Genomic DNA, 20,087 nt, shown 5'->3' with positions numbered 1-20,087 from the left:
TAAAATAGAATTGAAAAATCTTTGTCACAGAAGACAGCTAAAAAAAATCCAAAAATTTGAGCATACTTGGCTATGAAAATAGCTATTACCATTCTTTATTCATTAAAAGTTTTTTGAAGTAATTTATCATCAGATTTTTCAAAAAATCAAAATTTTACTTGAAAGTCTCTATTTTTACATTAAAAACTCTTATGAAGAAAAGTAAATTCATTAGAAATCATTTTTCTTCCTCCAAAAAATGGCATGGCAATTGACTTTCTGGTTTAGATATTTTTGTCAATTTATGTCAATTCACTGAACTTCTGTTTAAGAAGCAGAAGCAATAGATAGATGGAATTTTTGAGGCTAAAAAGACTAGAGTAAAAAAATAATTTCATTAAACTCATGAATTAAAGTGGGTTAGCATTCACAGTGTAGCTCATATGAATTTAGACTAGTCTTTATTTACCTGAATTCTGAACTTCATATAAAATTTAAGAGAAAATAGTCACAGTCTTTGCATACAAAGTAACACTTCAGCCCAGATGTGAAATCAAATAAATTTTGATGTTGCTCCTTAAATACTGACATGTTTCTAGTTTTTGTTTTTGTTTTTTTTTTTTTTAATGTTTTGCTGTCTTTTAATGGTTTATTTGTTGTTTAAGCAAAAAGTAGCAATATCTGGTTCTGGTAGAATCCATTGAGTTGGAAAGGGTACATAAATTGTATTAATGTCAAAGAATATCTTGATTTCAGGATGCCCCTAAGTCGGGTACTAGTTGCAGCTCTCGCTGTTCAAGTTCCAGACAGGATTCTGAGAGCACAAGGCCAGAATCTGAAACAGAAGATGTGTTATGGGAAGACTTGTTACATTGTGCAGAATGCCATTCATCTTGTACCAGTGAGACAGATGTGGAAAATCCTCAGATTAATCCTTGTGTGAAAAAAGAATATAGAGACGACCCTTTTCATCAGGTTGGTTTACAGTGTTGGATTATCTGGAGCTATCAGTCAAGCTCCTTTGAATGTATATGCAAATTTTATACAGGTGAAAAAAAAGCTTGCATTCAATTAAGATGATATTCCTGCAATTTTTTTTTCTTTCTAATGTGAGCTATGGTCTGGCTTTATTAGAATACAGAATCTCAGTACTTATGTTATGGTTATGTCTCTTCCCTTGCAAACATATGTTCCTGAGAAGTTGTTGGTAAAAGGAGTTTTATAAATCAAATTGTTTTTTAGATGCATTAGTCCTTTTCTCACTCAACACATTTCATGGTGGGAATTCATCTACCCCTGTGGGCTGAACTACCTACTACTTTATGATTCATAAATCTGTATCTCATGAGTGACAGATTTGTATCTCCATACACCCATTGTACTCCCATCCAGTAGAGATTTGGGAGTCAAATATGTAATTTTAAATTTTATGGCAGCCACATTAAAAATGTTTAAAAAGGTGAAATTAATTTTAATATATTTTACTTACCCAGTATATTCAAATTATTCCCATGTTAAGATGTATTTAATATGTATAATATTAATTTTTAATATTAAATCTTCAAAATCTGATGCAAACAAAGCATATTTCATTTTAGACTAGCCACATGTGAATGAATAGTAGTGACAGTATTGGGTGGTACAATTCTCTAGGATATCTTCATTTGAATGTCCCAACAGTGCCTCAGATTTAACCAACTCCCAATCTTCCCTGCTAAATCTCTTTTTCCTATTGTACTCAAAATCTTAGAGAATGGTATCTCAAACTATCCACTTTCCAGATAGTCCATAAACGGGAAAAAAGCAAAACTTTCAAAACATTTAGAAGAAAATGTAGGAGAAAGTCCTTGTTACTTCGGGATAGAAAATAATTTTTTAAACAAGAAACAAAAAGCACAAATGGACAAAACAAATGGGGGAGGGGTGGTTGATAAATTTGAATATCTTAATATTTAAAACTTTAACCTACAGATTAAACTATAGACATTGTTAAAAATCAAACCACAGACTGGGAAAAGATATTTGCAACACAACCTATCCAAAGGATTACTATACAGAACCATAAATAATTCCTGTAGATGGATAAATAAAAGAAAAATGGGCAAAGGATATGAACAGACAACTCATCGGATAGCTAATATAAATCATCTTTGCTGGTGATCAGGGAATTTTAAATTAGAACAGAACATTATGAAATGGTATGATGATCAGATTGTCAAAAATGTTTACTTTGATAAATTTCAATGCTAACAAGAATGTGAAGAAACAGGAGCACTTATCCAATGCTGATGTTGATATTAATTTGTACAACTACTTTGGAAAACACTTTATCATTATATAGTAAAATTGAAGGTCTGTATACCTTAGGACCCTTTCTTTCCATCCATGGAACTTTAAAAGATGGGCAAGAGAGAAGTATCAAAGAATGTTCACTGCATTGTTCATGATAGTGAAAATTTGAAAATACCAACAGTAGAATTAATGTTATTACAAATGATAAAACAGTATGCACCAGGGAAATTGAATGAACTTAGAACTACATATATCCACATGACTAAATCTTGTAAATATAATTTTGAATGAAAAAACAAGTTGTAGAATGGTAGAGTATAACACCCAAAATTACATTATATTGTTTATGGATAAAAGCAAATGCAGTAAGAGTGTAGAAACATACAAGAGAATAATAAACACCAAATTTAGAATAATATATCTGAAGAATAAAGGAAGAGAATGGGAGCAGGGAATGGTACAAAGAAGGTTTAGGTTTCAGTTTTATCTGTAATGTTTTGTTAAAACATCTGGAGCAAATATAGGGGAAATGTTAAAATCTGATAAAGCCAAGCAGTGTATCATTCTCTACCTCTCTACCTAATTGAAATGGTTTTTATAAATTGAAATGTTTTGATTAAACAATTATATCCATTGGATTTAGATTCAACTACAGAAGAACTGTCGGGGAAAAGGAAGCTTTGATGCAGGGGGTTGTGTAGTGGGACCGGTGAGTGATGTAGTAGACTGATGTGGATGCTTAGCAAAAAGGAAAAAGTTTAGCATGGCCATGAAAGTCTGGAGGAAATGAAGTAGTTGGAGGGGGAAATAGAGTTGAAAGTATTTAATCCCCAACCTGCAAGATGTGAGATATTTGAGTACATTTATGTACAGAGTAGAAAACCAACAGAAAAGAATTAAAGAGGAACAGGAGAAAAAAGTTATCAGTTGGTGGAATGTGTTTTTTTAAAATTATTCTGGAGGGGAAGCACAATTAGAACACTTAGCCTTGGACAGAAAGAACACATCCTCCACTGAGCTAGGGAGGGGAAGGATGAGTGCATGCAGCCAGCAAGAAAATGAGAACATTACTGCCTGATGTATTATACTCTATTCTGTGGAGTATATGAAGCCAGGGAGTCTATGGACGACAAAAAGAAAGATGGAATGGGGGCTTGTGGATGGTGCTAAAAACTTGGAAGTTACCATTTCTGGATAATGAAGATAAGGGATAGATAATGTGTGTACACACATACAAACCAGCAAAAACATGAAAAGAATCACACTGTCACATGTTGAGAATCCAACCAGAAAACTGAAACCATGAATTTGTAAGTTGTCCATTCCACACAGTTATGTGATGTTCTCTGGAATATAACCGTAATAATCATAATAATAATTAACTTGAATATGCATTTACTATATGCCAGACACCGTGCAGTGTAATCTAGGTGCATTGTTTCATGTAACTCTCAACAACAATCTATGGGAATGTAGTTTTTTATCATATAGATAAGGAAATTGAAGCTCAGAAAAGTTGTTACACACCCAATGTCACACAGAGGAGGTTATCAATAAATAGTTGCTATTCAGCAGGCAAAGAATGGATGATATGGATGATTGAAACGATGAATCTTGGGGGTTAGACATATTACAAGAAGACTGAAAGATAGGTGTGTTCCTGGGAGCAAGTGTGTTTTGTTTTGTTTTAAAATTGTTGTTGTTATTCTTTTATTAATTAGAGAAGTTGTAGGTTTACAGAAAAGTCATGTAAAAATACAACGTTCCTATATACCCCCTCCACTATTGGCACTTTACATTAGTGTGATATCTCTGTTACTATTGGTGAAATGAATATTAAAATATTACTATTAATTACAGTCTATTGTTTACATTGGGTATATTTTTCCCATATACCACTTGTTTTGGTTTGCTAAAGCTTCCGGAATGCATTATGCTGGAAATTGATTAACTTTTACAATTGACTGTTTTGTTTTGTTTTGTTTTGTTTTTGTTTTTTACATGGGCAGGCACCGGGAATCAAGCCCGGGTCTCTGGCATGGCAGGCGAGAACTCTGCCACTGAGCCACCGTGGCCCACCCACAATTGACTTTTTTTTTTTTTTTTTTTTTTTAAAGAGAGAGGAAGGAAGGGAAGGAAAGACAGAGAGAAGGAAGGAAGGATGGAAGGAAGGAAGAAAGGGAAACATTTTCTTGTTTTATTATATTTTGTTTGTTTGTTTGTTTTTTTTACATGGGCTGGGGCCGGGAATCGAACCGAGGTCCTCCGGCATGGCAGGCAAGCACTCTTGCCCGCTGAGCCACCGCGGCCCGCCCCCCACAATTGACTTTTAACTTGCAGATTTGCAGTTCAAAAGCCATGAAAATGTCTCAATTAAAGCATCCACAGGATGATACCTGGACTCTGAAGACAGGCTCCCAGCAGATAGCAAGATACAGGCCAGCATCTGCTGGTCCTTTGCTCCCAGGTCTCATTACTTTCAGCTTCTGGTTCCAGTAGCCTCATCTCTGAGCTTCTGTGAGTTCTCTCTTAGCACCTCTGGGGCCTTTCTTTCCATACTCTCTAGGTAATTCTCTATCTAAGCTCTCGGCTATTTTTTGCCTTTTATCCTCTCATAAAAGACTCCAGTATAGGATTAAGACCTACCTTGGATTGAGTGGATCACATCTCAACTGAAACAACCTAATCAGAAGGTTCTACCACAATAGGTCTGCATCTACGAGAGTGGATTAAAAGAACATGGCATTTTCTGGGGCCCATAACAGCTTCAAAACAGCATGCCATCCTATTATTAACACCTTGTAATAGTGTAATATGTTTGTTATAATTCATGAAAGGACATTCTTGTATTTGTACTTTTAATCCCAGTCCATCGTCCGCAACATGGTTTGCTGTGTTATACTGTCTCATGTTTTATCCTGACTTTCCTTCTGGTAACATACATGACCCAAAACTTCCTCTTTCAACCACATTTACCAGTATAATTCAGTGCTGTTAATTGCACTCCACATAATGTACTACCCTCACCACTATCCATTTCTAAACATGTGTAATCAATCTAATAAAAATTCTGTACAAATTGTCAGCTCCCCTTTCTTTACCCCCATTCTATCCCCTGGTAACCTATATTCTAAATTCTGACTCAATGGGTTTCTCTGTTATAATTAGTTCATATCAGTGAGATCATACAATATTCGTCTGTATTTTCTGTCTGACTTATTTCATTCAACATAATATCCTCCAGCTTCATTCATGTTGTTGCATGAATCAGGGCTTGCTTTCTTCTTACAGCTGACTAATATTCCTTCATATGCACATACCACATATGTTTATTCATTCATTGGTTGATAGACACTTGGGTTGCTTCCATCTTTTGGCAGTTGTGAATAACACATAAACTGGTGTGCAAATAATCTGTTCGAGTTCCTGCTTTCGGTTCTTCTGGATATATACCTAGTCATGGGATTGCTGGGACATATGTCAATTCTATACTTAGCTTCCTGAGGAACCACCAAACTACCTTCCACAGTGGCTGTACCATTTTACGTTCCCACCAGCAGTGAATAAATGTTCTTTTTTCTCAACATCCTCTCCAAGACTTGTAGTTTTCTTTTCTTTTTTAACAGTGGCTGTTCTAGTAGGTGTTAAATGATAACTCATTGTGGTTTTGATTTACATTTCCCTAATACCTAGTGATGTAGAGTATCTTTACATGTGCTTTTTAGCGATTTGTATTTCCTCTTTGGAAAAATGTCTACTCAAGTCTTTTGCCCATATTTTAATTGGGTTGTTATCTTTTTATTGTTAAACTATAAGAATCTTTTATATATTCTTGAGATTAAGTCATTATCAGATATTTGGTTTCCAAGTATTTTCTCCCATTGAGTAGATTGCCTTTTCACTTTCTTGACAAAGTCCTTTGAAGTGCAAAAGTTTCTATTCTACTTTTGAGGAGATCCATATTTCTATTTCTATTTTCATTGCTAGTGCACTGGGTTTTCCATAAATGTCCTTCATATTGTTGAAGTTTCCTTTCATTCCTTTCTTTTAAATGTTTTTATTAAGAAAGGATGCTCCAGGTGGGGCACAGTAGCTCAGCAGGTAGAGTTGTCACCTGCCATACTGGAGACCCGGGTTCAATTCCTGGTGCCTGTCCAAGCAAAAAAAAAATTCTAATTTAAAAAAAGAAAAAGTGTGCTGGATTTTGTCAGATGTTTTTCTGCATGAATCGATACGATCATATGGTTTTTACCTCTTCAATTTGTTAATATGATATACTACCTTCATTGATTTTCTTGTATTGAACCACCCTTGCATACCTGGGATAAAACCTACTTGATCATTGTGTATAATTATTTTAGTGTGCTTTTGGATTTGATTTGCCAAACATCTGTATTTATTAGAGAGAATGGTCTATAGTTTTCTGTTCTTGTGGTAATTTTATTAGGCTTTGGTATTAGAGTGATGTGGGCTTCATAGAATGAATTAGGTAGTGTTCCCTCCTCTTTAGTTTTTTGAAAGTATTTGAACAGGATTGGTATTAACTTTTCTTTAAATGATTAGTAAAATTCACCTGTGAAGCCATCTGTTCCTGGGCTTTTCTTTGTTGGGAGGTTTTTGATGACTAATCCAAGTCTCTTTACTTGTGATTGGTCTGTTGAGGTTTTCTATTTCTTCGAGCTCAGTGTGGGTCGTTTGTGTGTTTCTAGGAATTTGTCCATTTCATGTAGGTTGTATAATTTCTTGGCATATAATTTCATAATACCCTCTTATGAGCCTTTTAATTTCTGTGGGAGCAGAGGTAATGTCCCCCCTCTCATTTCTGATTTTATTTGTACCTTCTCTCTTTTTTCTCTGTCAGCCTAGCTAAGAGTTTATCAATTTCATCAATTTTATTGATCAAGAACCAACTTTTGATTTTGTTAATTCTGTTGTTTATTCTCAATTTCATTTATTTCTGTTCTCGCCTTTGTTATTTCTTTCCTTCTGCTTGCTTTGGAATTACCTTGCTGTTATTTTTCTAGTTCGTCCAGGTGTGCAGTTAGGTCTTAGATTTTAGCTGTTCTTTTTTAATTTAGGCATTTAGGGGTATCAGTTTTCCTGTCAGCATTGCCATCACTGCATCCCATAAGTTGTTTTTTGTTGCTGTTGTTCTTTTGTTTTGGGGTACATGGGCTGAGAATTGAACCCAAATCTCCTGCATGACAAGTTGAGCAATCTACCACTGACCCACCCAAAGTTTTTTCTTTGCTCCCATAAATTTCAATATGTTGAGTTCTTGTTTTCATTCATCTCAAGATATTTTCTGATTTCTCCTACAAGTTCTTCTTTGACTCACTGATTAAGAGCATGTTGTTTAACCTTAGTGTATTTGTGGATTTTCCAGTTTTCTGCCTGTTATTTATTTCCAGCTTCACTGCTTCATTCCATTATGGTCAGAGAAAGTGCTCTGTATAATTTAAATCTTTTTTAAGTTTATTGAGACTTGTTTTATGAACCAGTGAGTGGTTTTTATCCTGGAGATGATCCATGGGCAGTTGAAAAGAATGTATGTCCTGCTATTTTGGGGTGCAATGGTCTGTGTATATCTGTTAGGTCTAGCTCATTTATCATATTATTCATATTATTCCCTGTTGTTTTATTGATCCTCTGTCTAGAAGTTCTGTCTATTGAGGAGAGTGATGTATTGAAGTCTCCCACTATTATTTTGAGACATCTGTTTCTCCCTTCAGTTTTGCCAGTGTTTGCCTCATATATTTTGGGGCACAATGGTTATGTGCATAAATATTTATGATTGCTATTTCTTTGTAGACTGCCCCTTTTATCAATATATGGTGAACTTCTTTGTCTCATAACAGTTTTGTATTTAAAGTCTATATTTTCTGATATTAGTATAGCTAACCCAGCTCTTTTTTGATTATTGTTTTTGTAGAGTACCTTCTTCCAGACTTTCACTTTTGACCTTTTTGTATCCTTGGGTCTGAGGTGAGTCTCTTGTAGACAACATGTAAATGGATCATACTTTTATATCCATTCTGCCTATCTAGGCCTTTTAACTGGGGAATCTAATCTGTTAACATTCAGTATTATTACTGTAAAGACAGTACTTCAACCATTTTATCCTTTGGTTTCATATGTCATATCTTATTTCTATCTCTTTTTATCCTTTTAGTTACCTTTACTGATAATCTTCATGTCTGTACTTTCCTCCAAGCCTCTCTCTCCTGTCTTTGCCTTTCAGCCTGCAGAACTCCATTTAGTATTTCTTGTAAGGACTAGTTTCTTTTTGATGAACTCTCTCAGTTTGTGTTTTTCTGTGAATATTTTAAACTCTCCCTCATTTTTGATGCATGTTTTACCAGATTAAAAATCTTGGCTGGCAGTTTTTCTCTTTCAGTGTCTTAAATATATCATGCCATTGCCTTCTCATCTCTATGGTCTCTTATGCAAAATAGGCACTTAATCTTTTTGTTGTTCCCTTTTTATATGACAAATCGCTGTTCTCTTGCTACTTTCAGGATTCTCTCATTATCTTTGGCATTTGACATTCTTATTTTTATGTGTCTTGGCGTAGGTCTATTAGAATTTATTCTATTTGGAGTATGTTGTACTTCTTGGACATGTATATTTATGTCTTAAATAAGAGTTGGGAAATTTTCAGCCATCGTTTTCTCAAATATTCTTTCTGCCCTTTTTCCTTTCACTTCTCTTTCTGGGACACCCATGATACATATGTTTGTGTGCTTCGTACTGTCATTCAATTCTCTGAGACCCTCCTCAATTTTTCCTATTCTTTTCTGTATCTTTTTTTCTATCTGTAAATGTTATTTATTCTGTTTCATTTTTATGCCTGTTCAAATCTGCTTTTGCATGCTTCTAGTGCAGTTTAATCTCTTTTATTGTGCCTTTCATTCTCATAGTTTTTGTTATGTTTGTTTTTATACTTTCAAATTCTTCCTTATGTTCACCCAGTATCTTTATAATATCCTTTATCTCTTTAATCATATTTTCTTTCATCTCCTTGAATTGATGTATGAAATTTGTTTGAATATCTTTGATTAGGTCTCCCAAATTCTGTGTCTCCTCCAAAGTTTTAAGTTGTTCCTTTGACTAGGCTCTGCATTCCTGTTCTTGGTGTGGCTTGTAATTTTTTGCTAATGCCTAGGAGTCTCATTATTTTGATGTGTTTACTCTGAAGATCAGTTTTTCTCTCTTGCCTAGGGTTTTATTGCTGATTGGCTTTGTGTCAAGGCTCTTTGATACTTGGTTCAACTTATTCTAGACCTTTAGAATTACCCATGGTTAAATGATCAGATTTTTTCAGCACTTCTTTGTCTGATTCTTTCCTTGGATATGTATTACAATTTTTAAGATTGCACCATTTGTGCGGATGTTTCACGTGCAGGAAAAAAAACTTCCTTTCTTCTTTTCCTTCTTGGGAATGTTGATCTATTCTGTTTGTTTTATTTGCCTCTGTAATTTGGGGGTTTGGTTTTTTTTTCCCTCTTTGCTTATTGCCTCTAGTTGCTTTTGCCTGGAGGGCCAATTCTGGGAGGAATTCATCCCAGAGAGGACTTTTGCAAGTCAGTATTTCCCTAGTAGAAGAAGGGTAGTAGCCCACGAAGAAAACGGAGTGCAGACCAATTCCAAAGAGCCCTGGGGAGAGAGGAAACAAACCAAAAAAGCTCTCTGAAGCTGGAATGGGGATTGGATGCCAGCAGTGGCCTCTGAGCACTTTACTCACAGTTCTTTACAGCAGTGTCTCAGCTTCTTTATCCTACTCATCACTGGATGCTGTACGGTTATCCCCTGGCCCCTGGAGACCCAGGACAGTTGTTTCAGTCAGTTTCTGCTTGTCCACTAGCTGTTTTTGGAAGAAGAGTGAGTACTGTCACTCCCTTATCTGCCATCTTCTCTGGAACTTCTCCATTCCATGGGAGTAAGTGTTTTAGAATCAAAGGTAGGAGAAACCTGGTAAGATGAAAAATTGTAGCAGAACAACTCATTTCAGAAGTAGAATAATTCTGTCTGGTTACAATGTCTAGATTGTGGCCATGAGAGTCTACAAGTGTCCCTGGAATTGAAGAAGTTGAAAAGACAAGAAAAAAAAAAAAAACATGAGAATAGAGTGAGATAAGTCATCTTCATATTCATTTAAGTCCCTGTAGATAATAATTGGAATTGGGATTAAGCTCTTTTCCCAAGAATACCTTCAGCAGCATAGAAGCAGGGGTTATATGTTGCATAGTACCTCATACATAGTAGATGTTCATTAAATATCAATTGAATGAATACTTGAAACAAAATTACATTTTTTGCAACATTCCAATTAGGCCTTTTTTAAATAATTAAAAAGTTTTATGAATGCTGTACAGAATAAATTGGCCCAAAGTCTGTCATATCACTCTTGCTCTTTTTCTTGTAAAATAAGTTTTAAAAAATTTTCTGCTATGTATACCCAATTATGGTTTGCTTATATTGAGTTAAATTGCATTTGCTTTTTGATTAAAGACTCAATTTTATGCACATTTCTTATTCTTAGGCTTCTAAAATATAAGCTCTTGTTTTCAGTTTTACTAGTGGCCAGCTATTAGAAATTAGCTCCCTTTCATGAAAAGTTGTCAGTTTTTTTATTGTTCCACCAAGGTCCATGTTAGGTTTGGAGGACCCTTTTCTGCCTACCATAGAGAAATACGAGAACATTTGAGTCCATGTGTTCTAGTCACCATCTTAACAAATTTGTAGTTTGTTTTGTTTTGTTGTTTGTTTTCTTTTCTTTGTAAATAGTGACAGAAACATTTCCAAAGGAAAATTTTTTTCTCTCCTAGTTATGGCTCAGTGTATAACAAAATATAAAGTCATATTCATTTGAAATTCATTTTTTAGCAGATGAAGCCAGATTTTATAACTACAATTCCCAGAGTTGGAAGCACTAGTAGAATGGTTGTTATGGTGAGTTTGCTTGAAGTAAAACATGCCACCATTTAAGTGTTAGGGTTTTCAGATAGTTTGACCACGGAAATAAAGCAGTTGAGATTTTGGATAAGGATAAAGAATAATCATTAAAAGTGACACATTTTAGTTTGACAAACATACTAAGAGGAATCTATTTGATAAGGTTATAAAATAGAATTATTTACTCTGATTATTCTCTGGGCCTTTAAAAAAAGTGTTTCATGTGATACTGTCTCCAAATACTGACTGATTTATAGGCTATACATGTTTCAATAAAACTGTCCTTAAAAATACATTTGACAAATACATAGACAGATACAGAGTTCTTTTAATTAACTTTTTTAAATTCACCAGTTTCTAATTGCTACCTTTGCTAATTGCTTCTCTTACCTTTGACTTTCTAGAAATAAGATAATGTTATCAAATGTTGGTTAGAATAGCTGGGTAAGTAGCTCCGCAAAATAAGAGCTGTTTGAAGGATAATGAAGAACTTCTTGATTTCCTGTTCCTATCTCTAGATGGACATTCTTGGTATTGATATACCTTTTCTTTATACGTTTGGGAAGACCTTTAGTTCACCGTTATAGATTGAGAATTTAAGCAAAGAAAGCTTGTGAATCAGTGGTTTAAATCTGTTGCCTCTCAGACCTAACACATTTTCCAATTCAGCTTCTCTCACACTTCGTATTTCTAACCTTTTGCTTCCATTATGTTTCAAAATTGTTAAATTTCTGAGGAAAATTTTGATATGTATTTTCATGCAAATTATTTCTATCCCAAACTAGTATTATTTTATTTGGGGATAAAGTATGAAACATTTCAGGAATTAAGCTGATAGTTAATAAGTAGTATCTTATAGCTTTTATGTTCCTCAATTAGTGAAATACTGTGAAAGTTAATGTATATTAAAATTCTGTATCTTTAGAAAAGGCAAAAAAATTTTAAATGAAACTCCTTCTAGAAGTCAAATAATTAAATTGCCAATAGCATCCTGATTGGCATTATGGTTTGCCTATAATTATTCATCATTTTCTATTCACATTATAGTGAACATGGTATGACTTTACATGAAAATTAACATATGAGATCAGAGTAATATTAATAATTTCCCATCTCTGTTTTCTTACCTATCACTTAATTATTTTATACCATCAATCGAAATGAACCAATGCAAGTGTACCCCTCCTGGAGGAAAATATCATATTCCTTAAGTTTATGGAAACCTTTCTTTACCATATTGTAATCACATTTTTGTCCTCAAAAGAGTAAATGTAACGAGTATATTTTCTATTATTTTTAGAAGTTATTCTAATTTAATATAATGTTAAAGTTTGCATGTTAGAATATCAAAGATCTTTTGTTTATTTTCCCGAGGTTGCTGTGAATGCTAAATCTTATATCATTTTACATACAATGAGGAAAGTGTATAGTTTTAGAAAAATGATTAGTTAAAAATGCTATATTGTAGACAAATTTATCCCATTCTGGGTCTAATCTTTTAGATTTCTATTCAGAATATCTAATAATGTATAAGTTGGTGTTTCATTAATTTTACTGCTCTCTTTAACCTAACTGTACTGTTTTAAAGTTTTGTTCTTTTAGTCATAACCAAAACAGAAACAAAAACCCAAAACCAAGCAAACTTAAGCATCTGATCTTTGTTTTTATTTTTTTTTATTTTAAAGTTTTCTGTTTTTAATTTTACCTTGTTGCCTTTCCTGCAAACACTGAGATACTTTATTCCACTTGGGAAAGAACTGTATAATTCTTTATGCTTCCATTTGTGATATTTTCTATATCTGAGAAAAAAGTTTAATTGATCATTTGGAGAAATCTTAAAGTATCAGAAAAATAACTAAGTTAAATATTAACATGTTTAGGCATGTTAAGAAAGGTTTCTTTCAGAATAAGATTGTATCACTAGTCTTTCAAAGAGGCTCAAACTTAAGCTATCATTCTTTTGTATCGAATGTTCATAAGTTAGATAATCAATTATATGTATATACATGTTATAGTAATAAAATGTAATAAATGTATTTACCAATTTCTCTTTATTCTTTTATAGAGTCATTTGCCCTGGCTTCATAGTTCCCACCCAGGATTAGAAAAAATAAGTGCTATAGTATGGGAAGGCAATGACTGCAAGAAAGCAGACATGTCTGTACTTGAAATCAGTGGAATGATAATGAACAGAGTGAGTTTTTAAGATTTGTTCTTTTAATTCACAGGTCAGATTTAGGGACTATCTATATATTAGGTTATTAATGGAATGTTATATTTATAACCTACTCACCTCATTTCTTCACGCTGAAAAAAATGTCGTTTGTATTTGACTAAGTCAGTAATTTAAATAGTGATTTCTCACCAAACCACTCTTATCTTTTAGTGTTTTTATTCCTCTAACCAAGGATGGATGATATAATCTAAAATTTTACTCTTTTATGTTATTCTTTCTTTTGCTTTCAGTGGATCAGATTGAGCTGATAAATATATACAAGTGTTGATGCAGACTTATTATTTTTCTATATCATCCTTACAAATTCATTAATTTATTAGTACCCGAAACATGAGGAAAAAGTTCAAACTTGAAAATTGGTATCTGTACTTACTTTCCTATTTAAATACAGAGAGGTAATATAACTAGTAGTGAAAATCTTATGTAGTTTATACTTGAAAATTGGTATCTGTACTTACTTGCCTTTTTAAATATTGGGAGGTAATGCAACTACTGGTGAAAAATCTTGTGTAGTTTAGAGAACAATAGTGCAAGTACTATGGATTTTAATTTCAGTTTTTTATTAGATTGCTTCTTTAATCAGGTCATTATACCTTTTGAAATTTTACCTGATTTCTCTGGACAACTGGGCTTGATTTCATTTGCAGTTCTTAATTTCTTTGGTGCATTGTTATGCTAAAACTATTGTCTACACTTTTTGTAGAGCAGGAGTTAAAATAACCAAGTCTAGAATTTGATATGTTCCCTTTAACATATCTCAATGTGAATAATTAAAAGCAGCTAGAGACCTCTGGAGAGTGTAATTGATGCTCTATAACTTAACTGTCTGTGAACTAGCAGATCCTTTAACTTAGAATAATGTCATTTATCTGGTTTATAATATAACAATTAACTTAGCTAGATGTTATTTAAGATCACTTTGAGTCCTACCAACTAGAATATTGGAAACTTATATTTTCCTGTTATTCAATTTCTAAATCTCATTTTTATTATCACCCTACCATTTCCCCCTCTTTTTTATTTAGTTTGTTTTCCAACCAATACGTTCTCCTGAAGTGATTTTAGAATTTAATGAGACATTCATTTGTTGAGCTCTTTGAAGAAAATGCAAATTATAAATATATCAAATAGTAATTCTAGGTCTGTCTTTTAATGAATTGAATGTAAGTGGATATAAGAGTTCCTTGTTCTCTTTAATAGTGCAGTATTTGAATATTTTTAACTTTTAAAATAATAAGATAGGGAGATTTAAAATATTTTTTAAGATCTGGGTAGGATTTTTTGCAGCTACTTAGCAAATTAGAGATCTGATAACAAACTGTTTTTAAAAACTGAATAAATAATGGCTACGTATTACATATAAGGCTCTCAAGCTTTGAGTTAATTTAAATTTCATTATTCATGTTAAAACTAAATTAACAAAATTATTTTATATTGCTATAAATGAAATAGTGCCTAATTGGAATTCATTTTAATACAAATAAAAGTTTTGATTAAATGTATTTCTCTCTCTTGCTCTTTCTCTCTCTCTCTTTTGTGAAGGTCAATAGCCATATACCAGGAATAGGATACCAGATTTTTGGAAATGCCATCTCTGTAATTCTAGGTTTAACTCCATTTGTTTTCCGACTGTCTCAAGCTACAGACTTGGAACAGCTCACAACACATTCTGCTTCAGAACTTTATGTGATTGCATTTGGTTCAAATGAAGATACTATAGTTCTTTCTATGGTTATAATAAGTTTTGTGGTTCGTGTGTCTTTTGTGTGGATTTTCTTTTTTTTGCTCTGTGTAGCAGAAAGAACTTATAAACAGGTGGGTATAATAAAGACTTCTGAATAGAGAATATTTTATACTTTTCCTAATATCAAAAATTCATGAATTTTGTAGCAATTCATTAAATCATTTGTTCTGCATATTATTTTCCTATTTTGTTTTTATAGTACTTAACCAAATAAAATCATAGCAATCATATGTTGATTTTTTGTTTTTCTGTTGTAATCTACTTAAAATTTAATCATCATCTTAATCTTTTTTAGCGATTACTTTTTGCAAAACTCTTTGGACATTTGACATCTGCAAGGAGGGCTCGAAAATCTGAAGTTCCTCATTTTCGATTGAAGAAAGTACAGAATATAAAAATGTGGCTATCTCTTCGTTCCTATCTTAAGGTAGAATGGCAGTGATTAAAGTACTTTTACATGCTGGCTCCCTCTTGTAGTTCCAGTTTCTTTGTCAATATATATGTATGCCCAGATTTATAGTCATATATGCACTCACATGGTGCTTTGTGGCCATACTTAGTATTCTTTTTGATCCATTTCCAGGAAGCTAAAATGAATGATTAACTGGTACTTTACAGTATAACATCTAAAGCCTAAAAAGGTTTAAATGCATTTTTGGTAGATAATTCAAGGTCAGATTGCCCTAAACTTATCTTTGTTCATAAATTTCACCAACTTCTACTCGTTCAAAAACTGGATTAAGGATTTTATTATTTTACCTAAAATGGCTATCACAAGCCAGTAGAGGGAGCCCACTACTTTGAAAAGAATTGTTAAAAAGTAATCTGTAACCATTGAGTCTCCTCACTGGAAGTGGCCTGTTGCTATTTTAAAATATTAACTTGCAATTCTGTTAGTTTTTGTCTTTTCCTACTCACTCTTGCCCTTTAAACTTTTTAATGATTTTCCTAACTTTGGAAGTAAAATATTAGAACTCGGTGGGGAGGGCAGGGAGAAGAAATTTATGAAAACACTTTTTTCCTGGAAAAAAATTAGTTTTTTGAATTAGTTTATGAAAGCACTTTTTTCCTGGAGATTATTTCTTTGTTGCATTAAGTAACATCTGTGATTGTGAGCTTGATGGTCTGTCTCCCTACTAGCTTCTGTGAGTATAGGGGTCATGCCTGTTTTGTTCTCTGTGTATTTCCAGCATTTAGCATAGTACCTAGTTCAGAGCAGGTACTCAAGAAACATTTGTTGAGTAAATTATTAGTGTTTGAAAAAATAACTGAAAACTATGCCAAGAATTCTATGCTATATAGACACCATTTTCCCTATGTTGCAATACCCCGGGAAATAATAACACTTTATAATTAAAATTCACGTGACAAGATTAGGTTTATTTTCAGCATGGTAAGCTATGATCAACCTGCAGTGATGGATCAACATCATAGCTGAAAGCATGAAAATTAGCTGTTAATTAGGAAGTATATTTAAAAGTATTTTCCCTTTTTTCAGCGTCGAGGTCCTCAACGATCAGTTGATGTAATAGTTTCATCTGCTTTCTTGTTGACTATCTCAGTTGTGTTTATCTGTTGTGCCCAGGTAAGCTGTATTCCATGTAGAATTTATGCAATTAGATATGTAAACATTGTTTCAGAACACTTTCTAATAATAAATAATCAATAAGCCTAGTTAGACAAATAAGCTTTGAATTGACTTTTACAATTTAGTTTTTTAGTAGAATAAATAAATGCATCTTTTTCATCTGTGTCATGAATAGTAATCATATATTAGTTAATATTTTTTTCCTACAATCTGACTGTTTTGATTTCCCAAAACAAACCTATGAGTGGCCAGGATTCTGAAATTGTTTCAGACTATTTTCCAGGACTCTCTGGTTTTTTCATATTTAATATTAATTATTTTATTTCATATCTCTGAATTGTCACTATGACTTTACTGCTACTAGCTCTGAGGTCAGTGACCAAGATTAGTCAGGAAGCACAAAAGTATTTCAGGATATGGTGCATGGGTGGTTCAGTGGTAGAATGCTTGCCTGCTATGCGGTAGACCCAGGTTCAATTCCCAGACCATGCACCCAAAAAATGCAAACTTGCATGTCAGATAATATGACATATTAGATGCCTTGAAACACCAAACAGTACTGGGGGTTGGGGGTGAGGGGCAGATTTTTAATATATGTATCTGAGCTTTTTAGTATACATATTGTATACATATCTGAGTTTACAAGACAATAAGTGGCAAAAAATGAATATAAAACTAAACCAGTACCATTAAATATATGTGTTAAATGCTATGGCAGCCCTGGATGAGGTGTATTGTTAATCTTAGTTTTCTAGAGGTTTGAGATTTTATGTCCACATGAGAGCAGATGAGATCTTGATCTGATACGTACTCATACCTCTTTACATATTTATACCATGAGGTGTACCATGAGGCAGGAACCTTCAAATTCCTGCAAAATTTCTGTCCATGAAAAGGTAATAAGAAAAACACTCTGTCTGCAGTACAAGAAGATAATAAAGAAGTTAGTCTGATTTTGTCTAAACTCCTGATGCCAAAGAGCAGGAAAAAGTCTCTCCTAAGAAATGTAAATTAACTGTAAGTCTGCCCACAATAAAGATTTGGGATTCAGACTTACTTTACACATCTTTTCCTATAGTCCCTAAGTCAAGAAGGTTCTATAAAGAGTGGTCCTATACCCTTGGAGTACTTGACAGAAGCAAAACAAAGACTGTTCTGGGGGATATGACTTCAACCTAGACCTAACAGGATTTCCACAAACAAAGCCCTTTCAGGTCTGGAAACACTTGAGGAAACAGTCCAACATAAATGAGTCAACAGTTCAATAAACAGAAATAGACTATCAGATAGAAATTGTAAGATAAATTTATTTAAGATGATTAAAGATAGAGATAAGATGAAAAAGAACAGATAGATTTGAAAAAAAAAGTATAGTACTTTGGAGAAATGAGAAATACAGTTAATGACATTAAAGGCACAGTGAACAGAATGAAGAGCAGATTAAACCCAGCTGAAGAGACAGTGAACTGGAAGACAGAAGAAATTACCTACAATACAGAACAGAAAGAGACAGAAAATATGAAAAAAAGATTAAGATATGGACAGAAGATCCAATATATGTGTAATAGGAATTCCAGAAGGAGGGAATAGGAAGAGCCATATTTGACGATATAATAGTTAAGGATATTTCTTAATTAGTAAAGTATATTAATTTTTAAAAAGAGAAAGTATAGTATTAAACCGTAAACTGCTGACATAGTTGGGAATTTTTTTAAAGAATGCTAGTATGAATTACTTTATCCCTTTAATGCTGAAAGCTTAGGTAGACAATTTTATAGAAATATATAATTTATTCGGACAGACTCAAAAAAAAATTGAAAACCTGAGAAGACCTGTAAAGCAGTACTTGTTTCATTAGTTTAAAAATTTACCACCAACAAAACTGTACAGACCCATTTGTATTCTGCCAAATATTCAAATATAGAACCAATTCTACATGAAAGATCTCTATTAAAAGAGGGAATATTCCTCAGCTCTTTTTATGAGGCTTATATAACTTTGATACCAATGCCTGAGAAGCAGTATGAAATGGAAACTATGAGCTAATTTCATTTATTAACTTGGATATAAAGTTTCTCCAGAAAATAGCTAGCAAGATGAAGCCAGCAATGTAATGGTGTAATAAATACACCAGAGCAAGATAGTTTATCTCTGAAATGCAGAGCTTTTCAACATCTGAAAACCATTCATGTAATTTAAATTCCTTTAATGGATTAAAGGAGAGGAAAACGTGATCATCTCAATAGAGACAGAAAATGCATTGGTAAAATTCACTGAAGAGTTATGGTATGAGGAATAGAAAGTACTGTCCTTCATCCAGTGAAAAAATATCAGTGAAAACTTGGAGCAAATATTGTACATAATGATATTACCTTAGAGGTATTTACTTTAAAATCACAAAGATAAAGATGCCCTACCCACTTCTAGTCAGCATGTTGATGGAGGTTACTAGCGTGAAGTAAGACAGAAGAAAAAAATGGTATAGAGATTTTAAAGAAAAAAAACCATAGACTATACAATTGACGATATAGAGTACCCAAGTGACTCTAAAGGCAAATACTTAAAAACATGAGTTCAATAAGGCTGCTGGATATAAAAATCAACATTAAAAAATTTTCCCCTGTTAGTTGGAGATTGGAAAACTTTTTCCATAAAGAACCAGATGGTAAATATTTTTTATTTTTGGTGCTATATACATTATCTGTCATTTTTTTTCTTTTTCTTAACAATCTTTTTTAAAAATTTAAAAATTTGCTACAGGACTGAGCAAAAACTAGTCTTAGGCCAGATTTGACCCATATACTGTAATGTGTCAATTCTTGCCATTCACAGAAATAAATAAATAAAAAGTGATAGATGGGGGGTGCACAGGTAGTTCAGTGGTAGAATTCTTGCCTGCCATGAGGGAGACCCAGGTTCGATTCCTGGCCCATGTATTTGCTCCAAAACAAATAAACAAGCAAACAAACGAGCAAAAAAAAAAAAAACAAACAAACAAAACTTCAACAAATGGTGCTGCAATAACAGCATGCTCATAGGAAAAAGAATGAAATGTGACCCCGCCATACAGCATACAAAATAAAAAGAAAAAAGTGATAGATGTTATTTGTACTAGCAACACAAAAAATACAGAGTTCCCAAAAAGAAATATAACAAAAAATGGGTGGTATCTTTTGGAGAAATATGATAAAACCTTATGGAAAGTTATGAAAGAAGATACACCGTGTAAGTGAATAGGGGATACTCAATTTCATATCAGTTCTCTCAGGTTAATTTATAAATTGATGTGTGAT

At 33.1% G+C, this 20,087-nt stretch overlaps 1 protein-coding gene across 7 annotated transcripts in view; it reads left to right on the top strand.

The window, feature by feature from the left end:
* The window catches only part of PHTF2 (putative homeodomain transcription factor 2), a 166,669-nt gene that overhangs the window by 135,712 nt on the left and 10,870 nt on the right, over positions 1–20,087 (top strand). For 6 of the 7 annotated variants that reach the window (XM_077154630.1, XM_077154309.1, XM_077154547.1 and 3 more), the window contains 5 exons: positions 736–954; positions 13,292–13,420; positions 15,005–15,277; positions 15,502–15,633; positions 16,705–16,791. In XM_077154630.1, coding sequence (XP_077010745.1) covers positions 736–954; positions 13,292–13,420; positions 15,005–15,277; positions 15,502–15,633; positions 16,705–16,791 — 840 coding nt within the window. The remainder of the gene's footprint in view (positions 1–735; positions 955–13,291; positions 13,421–15,004; positions 15,278–15,501; positions 15,634–16,704; positions 16,792–20,087) is intronic. The other variant, XM_077154722.1, reaches the window with a different exon arrangement.

This window comes from Tamandua tetradactyla, chromosome 1 (genome assembly GCF_023851605.1).
Source record: "Tamandua tetradactyla isolate mTamTet1 chromosome 1, mTamTet1.pri, whole genome shotgun sequence".
NCBI lineage: Eukaryota > Metazoa > Chordata > Mammalia > Pilosa > Myrmecophagidae > Tamandua > Tamandua tetradactyla.
The sequence above is the reverse complement of the archived record's forward strand: the minus strand, read 5'-3'. Positions and strand labels throughout refer to the sequence as shown.